Here is a 9,992-nt window from a genome sequence, read left to right on the forward strand (position 1 = left end):
CCGTTGTCGCGACACAAATGACAAACAGGATGGTGTAGTTTTTATGGTGTTCGTATGGTGAAAAACGACGTCGCGGGCGAACAATTTACAAAGAAACGCGAAAAGCAATGAGGGATGCACTGCACGGGTCGCACTTTATAAGAAAACGGACGGGTGACGGCACAAGAGATAATAAGCCGTAGTGGCAAGCCAGCCAAGAACTAAAATCACGAACATGGCACAACGCGTTACGGCGATTAGCTCGGACGAGAAAAAGGTTCACACAATAAAACAAAAATGGCGATATCGGCGATAGGACACTAGATCGTAGACCTACTTCGGAGACGGGTAAAATACGACAAAGAGTCCGTGAGGATCGGCAACGACGGCTAGCTCAGGGTTGCCAGATTGGGCGGTTTCTCGCCAAATGGGCTACTTCAGAAGTAAATAAACCGCCTAAAAGTACTTTTGGGCGTCTATACGCCAATTGGGCTATATGCCAGTAAATTAATGGCTATAGTGGGCTACAAAATTTAGTAGCTAAACATTGAAATTATGCAGTATTACGTAAGAATAAATAGGAAATTATCAAGAAATTTTTTTTTTTTTTTAATATCGGATAAGAATTATTATAGAGATTACTGGTATCTTAGTAAATTATCATGGAACTACTCCCATATAAGCGACACTTGATCAGGGTGCATTCTGAACCTAAGGAAACGTTACGATCCTGTACACCAACATGAAGTTAGACACGGCTTGTTTACCCGTTTATACATTTGAATTTGGTATTTTTCTATTTTTGACTTTTGTAGTTTTGTCAATTGTGTATATTTTTATTTGAAATCAAAATATAATGAATATAATGAAAATATTAATGATAATGAAAGTTAAGATATTTATCAATTTTATCTACTGATAATTTATTATTAAATATTAAATAATAACAACTAATAATAGATGGACGTAATATGTATGCCTATATATTTATAGACTACATTTTAAGGCCAGTATACTTGAGGCATGAGTTACTCAGTCTGCAGTCATAATTTTAGTTGAGTAATACTTAGCATAATCTAATATAATAAGTGTATCGTACTTCGCAGCTAACGAACTATTATTTATTATACTGTTGTTTTTATCAATCTAAAACTCACTATTGTTTCTTCACAGTTTCTATAGTTTATTTAATTATTTTGTCATTACTTATACGTGTAATAATATAATAATGGGAAAATATGGTAAATATAAACGTAAGTATTGTGTGGATTGGGAAGCTAAACCGGAATTTAAAGGTAAATATTAATTAATTATCTAGTTTTAATTTATATTTTAATGATTTAATTACTCAAATTTATATTTTGTTTTTAAGGGTGGCTACAAAAAGCTACAGAAAGCCAATCTTATGAAAATGATCTTAAGGAAGCATATTGTTCAAAGTGTAAAGTTGTGTTGAGAGCACATCATGGTGATCTCATTAGTCATTCTAAAACAACAAAACATATAGGAAAAATGAAAAGTTTGATTGTCGAAAAACAACCGCGACTGCAATCTTTTGGTACACATAATTATATAATATAGTTATATACATTCATGTTATTATATAATATATAAGGTTAATTTTAATGTTGGGTTAATTTAATAGGTGTGTCGACAGTTACAAGAGAACGAAAAGCTGTTGAATTAAAACTAGCTGTACATATTGCCACTCACTCAGCTATTAAAAGCATTGACCATCTTGTTGATATATTAAAGGTATCTGGAAAAGGTTCTTCTCTAGAGAATTTGAGGTTGCATCGGACTAAGTGTTCCAAACTTATTATAAATGTTATATCACCTGCTATACTTCAGCAGCTAGTTATGGATGTTGGTGATAGCAAGTATTCGCTAATAGTTGACGAATCAACTGACGTTTCTGTGTCAAAATATATGGCATTTTGCATTCGATATTTTAGTAAACCCATGCAAAGCATAACTAATGAATTCCTAGGATTAGTAACTGTTGAACGCGCAACGGCAGATGCTTTACGAGACGTAACATTACAATTTTTAAAAGAACTAAAATTAAAACCTGAGAATATTATTGGTCTAGGAGTAGATGGTGCTAGTAATTTATGTGGTCGTCATCATTCACTGTATACCCTATTAAAAGAAGTTTCACCCAATCTACAACTTATAAAATGTCTATGTCATTCGCTCAATACATGTTCGTCAAAAGCATCCGAGGTTTTACCTGCCAATCTTGAGTTCATGCTCCGGGAAACTGTGTCGTGGTTTTCATACAGTCCATTACGCAAGTTAGAATACGCGCGTTTATATGAAACTATAAACGGAGAGGGCAAAAAACTGAAGCAGCTTGTAAAATTATGTCCAACAAGATGGCTGGCATTCTACAATTGCATCAAAGTAATACTGGATCAATGGCTTGAGCTCAAAACATGTTTTGAGATGGCAGGAGTTAGTGAAAAGTGTCACAGTGCACGTACACTTAACGCTATGTTTAAAGATGATACTAATCTGCTTTATTTTACATTCCTTAAACCAATTTTAAAAGAAGTCACACAAATGAACCTTAAATTTCAAAGTTTGAATGCAGACATTACAAAAGTTTATGGAGAACTTAAGCAACTTATGATGTCAATAGCAAAAAGGATAATTAAGCCTAGTTTCTTGAGAGATGATGAATTTCCTAATGTCCTAAGTCTTCTTGATATTGACCGCGTTTCAAATGCATTGAATAATAGTCTTTCATTATTACCATTGGATGCTATCGACTTTGGATTTGCTTTCTCAGAACTAACTGAAAAAAAGACAGTAACATCACATGCTCTTCAAGTTGTAAAAGAACGTTGTGGCAGATTTTTGTTTACTCTCTGTCAAGAGTTAGTGAAACGCTTGCCTCAGAATACCCAAGTTATTCAGAAATTAAGGTGTTTTAGTCCTGTATATGTTTTGTCTCAAATACCACCAAAGTTTAAGGATTTGCCGTTAGAGCTATTAAGTAAGATTACATTTTCAAAAAAATAGTAAAGTATTAAATAGTTTGTAAGCATATTTTTATTAATAATTGGTAATTATATTTATTTGCTTTAATTCTAGAAGATGATGCTGATATAGAAGAGATTGAAGCGCAATGGAATAAGCTTTTAACTCTAAAATATACAGAAATTTGTGATGGAGTGCCAATTGATGAAAAAGATACATCTAGGTTTTGGATTGATGTATACAACATCAAAGATAGTTGTGGAAAAAGAGCATTTTCAGATTTGGCAATTTTTACCCTGGAAGTACTTTCGTTGCCATTGGCAAATGCTACTGTAGAAAGAGTTTTCAGTGTCATGAACGCTGTTAAAACTAAATCCAGAAACCGAATGGCAATGTTGACACTTGAAGCAATTTTGAGGATTAGACTTCATCTTAATGTAGGTTTTGTATTTATTTAGCATTACTAATTAGATTCCACTTACTACTGTCATATTATAAACTAGATAAAAACATATTTTTACTAATGATCTTAATTTTTTTCCTAGATTCGCAAACAATGTTGTAAAAACTTTGAGGCAACTGACTTAATGATTCAAAAATTTACTGCAGACATGTATGATAATAACGAGGAAGAGAAAGATCAAAGTTCAGCATTAGATGAAGTACTCGAACTTGAGTTATTTAATGATAATGAATGCCAAATTAATATATGCGAATCACTATAACTTATTACCCAGTAATAATTAACTTTTTTATTATTATTTATTATATTTTATTTTTATGTTATTTTAGTCAGAAGAATTTGAAAGACTTAAGATATTAATTTTACCTGTTATTTATTTTATTTGTATGTATGTTATCACTATATTTTGTTATGATGTTTTTGTTAAAAAAGTATGATAATTTTGAAAGTATGTACATTTTTATTCATTTTACAAAACATAAATATCCCTATAACAATGATAGCAATAATCTTCTAGATTATCATAGTAAGTATGACAAAACTAGACATATCTAGTATCTCGGTAATTGGTACTCACCTTCAGCAAACTGTACCAGCAGCTAGTGCATTATAAAACATTTAGTAGAAAAAAGTTTCTTTTACTAATTGTGTTGTGTTACTCTGTTACATATTATTATTTTACCATGTAGTATACATACTATGTTATGGTATAATTAACATATAATATTGTATATATTATACATTATAATATGTATTACACTTACAATTTACAACATAGTAATACTATACATTTACATTGATAAAAAAAGTTAACGTTTTAATGTTATCACTTGTCGCTACGTTTATGTTGATATTATATTTAATAAAATTATAATGATAATGAAATTATTAATTAATATATTTTATCATAGACATAGATAATAATTATTATCTATATCTGAGTATTTTATAGGCTAGTTTGGGCTATGTCGATGATTTGGAGTGTTGGCTATTTTGGGCGATTTTAGCGCTCTCTAATGGCGGTACGTTGTATTATCTATCTGGCAACCCTGGGCTAGCTCAGTCGCCGCGATATCGTTGGTCCAATGGTTGTAACGTACGCGTCGCGTTGGTGACAACACTTTGGCGCGAAAACGTTGAGGCATTAGCGCGCTAACTGATAAATTCAAAATACAATAACGACGATTTTGTATCCAACAATATTATTCTTTTTTTATTTATATGAACTCAACTGGGAGGAAGTAATGCGAAAGAGGTTCCCTACCGGTCGTCGAAAAACAAATTTACAATACAAAAACATGATAGTATTGAAAGTGTATCTTACTTATTTGGCAGATGTGGAAAATTTGGACGTGTCAAACAATATTTCATTTAAAGACATTAGGGAAATCCAAATGGAAAACCAAAAAGATTCACCTTTATTGTTTCACGGTATGATTTTAAACTTAATTAAACATTTTTGTTAAATATTTAAATGTACGATTAATTTTAAAAATTGAAAAATGTTTTAAATTTTATAAAATTAAGAAGACTATATATTTCTTGAAGACAATGATCCTCTTGAATTAGAATTTAGAGATATGATAGAGCAAGAAAGGATTGAGCAACTTCAATTGAAAGAGTTAGAGCGAGCACCTTCACGTCACCCAGATCAATAGTTTTGTCATTTGGACTTAAATATTTTTCACGAATTTAATTATTTAACTGATTGGACTTAGAATATTTTTCAATAAAAAACGCTTTGAAAATATTTCAAGAGTCTTCATTTTTTCAACAACCCATCCGATACTACATCATTCTACTGCTTGTACGTTACAAATTTGGCGCAGTCGGTAGGATTCTTTCAAATAAGAATACTTTGGTCGAACAATTCTATTTTTCGAACTTAGAAAAGTTTTCGGGAAAAATATTATTTTTCCATTTCGAAAATTAAAATATATCAACTTCAAAGAGTTCACGGAGGCACATTCGGCAACGAATCACTGTTGAAGAAGACAACCTGCAGAACGTCAACTTCAGTGACTCCGAAAGAGGAAATAATCAACAAGTAACACTACGGCTCAGCAATCAAGAAGAATGGACTCAAACCATCGTTGTGTAAGCATATTTTTTTTTTCTTAATGTAAAATAATTTTAAGCGCCTAATTCTGTTCGCGTCTCCTTTGGAACTAAAAACTCCATTGTATAAGTTACTTTTAATTGTGAAGGTGTATATATATATTTCCCGTAAAACATTAAATAAAATAATTTAAATAAAAATTAAATAAAATAATTTAAAGAATTAACTAAATAATTAAGTAAAAATAAATAAGCAAGAATTAAATAAAATAAAATAAAAAAAAAAAAAAAAAAACGCAACGAATAAATAATTTTAATATTCTATTACACTTAGAATATTTTACGTATTAAAAAAAAAAAATAATAATATAATATTTTTTTTTTTTTGTTATAAAAATAATAAAAATAATTTTTCGAGAAATAATTAAATAAATAAGAATTTTTATTTTATTTTTAAAATAAAATAAAATATAGGGACATAAAAATTTTTCAGGAAAAATTAATAATTTAAAAGTCTAAAAATAAAATTTATTTCATTTTTATATAACATATAATAGCAGAAAAATAAATTTTTAATAAATATAAAAAAATAATATTTTAAATATAAAAAAGCGAGAAGAATATAAAAAGAGAAGAAAAAATTATTTTAAATTATTTTAGAATTTTTTAAATACGGAAATTAAATTATTTTATTAAAATTAAAATATTTTTACAAGGAAATTATTTTTTTTTTATGCGGAAAAATTATTTAAGATAATTATCGTAAGAATAGTATAAAATAAATTTATTTATTTTTTTTAAAAAATAATACAAGAAAAAAAAAAGAATATATTGTTAAATTAAAAAAATAAGAGAATTATAATTACGGGGGAATATTTTATTTAGAAAGAATTATACGCGAGGAATACAGAATAAATATTTATTTGAAAGAAAAAATTATTAGTAAATTATACGTCAAGGAACACGCGAGAAAAAAATTATTTTGTGAATTAAAGAGAATATTAATTGAGAATTTTATTGAAGGCAGTTAAGACCTTATTTATTGAATTATTTTAGGCTGAAAAAGTGCCATATTTTAAAAGTTGATGAAAGGAATTATTTTGGAGCGGATTTGAGCTATATATATTGTGAATTAAATAAGTATTGAATTTTATTTGCCCGAGAAGAGCCGTATATTGAAAAGAAAAATAATTGTGAATTTTATTGGGCCGAGAAGAGCCGTATATTGAAAAGGAAAATAGTTGTGAATTTTATTGGGCCAAAAAGAGCCGTATTTTGTGAAAAAATAACTGTGAATTTTATTAGGCCAAGAAGAGCCGTGTTTAGCGATTTAAATAATCGAGAATTTTATTAAGCAGAAATAACCGTGTTATATGAGAAAAAAATAATTGAGAAATAATTGTGAATTTTATAGGCGAAGAAGTCCTATCGTGTTAAAAAAAAAATTACTTGACGTATATAGTGAATTTTAGAAAGGATAAAAAATCCTAAATAAAAAAAAATAATAAAAAAAATATGGATAGAAATAATTGGGGGAATAAAATAAAATAACGGAAAATTTTATAATAAAATAATATTGATGAATATTATTTAGAGAAATTAATTTTACAGCATGTTGTCCGAGAAGCACGTTAGTGAAGAGGACTACGTGCACGCTATGGAGGTGTGGCAACATTTCAACTGCACGACCCTCGGTGACTACAGCGACCTGTACCTGAAGGTGGACGTTCTCCTTCTGGCCGACGTGATAGAGAATTCCGTGACCTATGCATATATATAACCTCAACCCCGTGTATTATTATACAGCGCCGGGGTTTACGTTCGACGCCATGTTGAGGTATACGGGCGTCTCACTGGAGTTACTCACGGATTACTCTTTATGTAACAGGGGATTAGAGGGGGGTTGGTTCAGGCCAGTGAACGGTACTGTCGGGCAAACAATCCCAAGACACCGGGATACGATGCTGAGAAGCCGCCGTCATGACTCGTTTACCAGGATTGTAAATATACATCGTTTATATAATTAATTATTTACACTAACTTAAAACCTTATATTACAGGCAACAACTTGTATGGGTATGCCATGGGAGAATACATACCCTACGGAGGGGTTCAAGAGATTTGGATTGCTCTCTAGAGCTGTTGGACGGAATGACTGACAAATCCGACGTTGGGCGTATCTACGAGATCGATATCGCTTATCCCGATAACCTGCATGACCCACACAACGATCTCCCCTTCTTACCACGAAACGGTGTGCCTCCAGGATCGAAAGTGAATAAATTAATGGCCACGCTTGAACGTAAAGAGCGGTATATTGTTCACAGGAATTTAAAACAGGCCATTGCTAATGGACTAATAGTGGAAAAAGTAATATACTTGTTTTTCCTTAAATTAAATTACGTGAACTTAATCTCTATAATAGGTTCACAGGGTGTTGGAATTCCGAAAGTCGGCATGGCTTGCTAAATATATAAATTTAAATACCGAAATGAGAAAGAAGGCTGGCAACGAATTTGAACGTGATTTCTTCAAACTACTTAATAACGCCGGGTTCGGTAAATAAATATATCAGACAGCTCGTCATTAATCGGACTGTATTATATTATTATTTGAATTTACAGGGAAAACTATGGAATGCGTTCGGAACCGTATCGCCATGGAATTGGTATCCTGCCCGCGACGAATGCGGAAACTTGTAAATAAACCAACGTTCAAACACGTGACCACGTACACCGAGAATCTGGCCGCCGTATCATTGCAAAAGAGTGAGGTACATTTCTCCAAGCCTATTTACGTGGGGTTCGCCGTCTTGGAAATAAGCAAAGAGTTAATGTACGACTATCATTACAACGTGATGCGGCGGCATTACAACGATTCAATTAGACTGATGTACATGGATACAGGTATTTAGCAAATAATAAATATTATTTACACTCTTATATGTAACATACGTAATGCTTTTTATATAGATTCCCTGGTGTATCGAGTGAACATGGAAGACTTTTACAAGGACCTGGTGGACAATCCCGCACTCCTCGAACGTATGGACACCTCGAATCTTCCCGTCACCCACCCCTGCTACGTCGGTACGCGTAAGAAAATACCGGGATTGTTCAAGGACGAAACGGCTGGGCGTACTATGTTGAGTTCATTGCACTCCGCGCGAAATCTTACGCGTACAAAATCGAGGGGTACGAAAAACTTGTGGCCAAGGGGTTTCGAGGGCATGTGGTCCGAAATCACATGACGTTCGAGGACCCCAAGCGCTGTCTGTTCGAGGACGACGACGCTGGTGACGGTGACGAAAGCGAGGAGCTCGGCACGGACGATGACGATTTCGACGACGGTGACTTTGGCGACGACGATGAGTGGAAGGACGTGGAGATGAGACGGCGTGCGCATCTGATGGCCCGATCGGTCATCGACATGATACACGGGAATGCCGCGGCAGCTAAATTCACTCCGATACCACTTCCCACGTACGCACCGTACACACCGTATAGGGAAAACGTATCGATCCGATCGTTCGAGCATCGCGTCAAAACGATTAAGACCATGAAAATGACTCTTAATCGTTTCGACGACAAACATGTTGTTGCCGACGATCGGAATCGTACGCGCGCGTGATATTATATTTTATATATTATACTAGCTGACCCCGTGCACTTCGTTGCCCGTTAAAAATGCAAATTCTATATATATATAGATTCGAATTTTGATTAATTTGTTATTTACTATTCGGTTTAACGGTGTTCAAAACTTAGACATTTTCATTGACTGTTTTTATTCTCAAAAATCTTGTGAAAGCACCACTTTAATATGCGAATTTTGTAAAATGCTTTCTTATTACACACTAAATTGTGATACGATTTTACGAATGTACCGTGTAAATTGTAAGCATCGATCTATCATTGTTCAGGCTCTACGTTTATCAGTCAGTGAGTTACTCAAGTCATAATATTATAGTCATTCTGCTTACCGTTGCCGTGAGACTCTCTTATGATTATGAGAGCATTATATTATCATATAGGCAATCCACACGTGGTGGATTGCGGACCCCGCGAGATGTGTATAAGAATTTTATAATTTCTAACACTTAAGTTTCAAAGTTATGTCTTTTTTTTTACTACAGTGGGTAAAATACAATAATGTAACATCTCGTGGTTTTTGTATTGTTGCCTGTTGGTAAAACAATAAAACTTAGTATAACTTGTTATGTTAGTCTATTGCTGTAAAAAAATGTATATTAAATATATATTATAATCAAGCTGTCCCGACACGGCGTTGCCGCGTATTAGTTGGTTTTTTTGCATTTTCGTAGGCCATGTATTAGTGTTATTATGTATGAGAAAATTTAATAAAACATATAAATATGGTTATCACGGAGATATGAAATTTTATATTAAAATTGCATTTAAATACCTATGTACTATGTGATACACCATACTATATTGTGTATTATCGCAGCACTATTTTCAAAATAATTAATATAAGAATGATCTAT

At 32.3% G+C, this 9,992-nt stretch overlaps 1 protein-coding gene across 1 annotated transcript; it reads left to right on the plus strand.

Annotated features, from left to right (window-relative positions):
• Nucleotides 1-1,207: 1,207 nt before the first annotated feature.
• Nucleotides 1,208-2,408, plus strand: LOC126553056 (uncharacterized). Its single transcript, XM_050208249.1, has 4 exons — nt 1,208-1,274; nt 1,352-1,537; nt 1,625-2,276; nt 2,387-2,408. The coding sequence occupies exons 1-4, from the start codon at nt 1,208-1,210 to the stop codon at nt 2,406-2,408; spliced, it is 927 nt and encodes a 308-aa protein (XP_050064206.1).
• Nucleotides 2,409-9,992: the final 7,584 nt, after the last annotated feature.

The sequence above is a fragment of the Aphis gossypii genome, unplaced genomic scaffold (genome assembly GCF_020184175.1).
Source record: "Aphis gossypii isolate Hap1 unplaced genomic scaffold, ASM2018417v2 Contig00055, whole genome shotgun sequence".
NCBI classification, from domain to species: domain Eukaryota; kingdom Metazoa; phylum Arthropoda; class Insecta; order Hemiptera; family Aphididae; genus Aphis; species Aphis gossypii.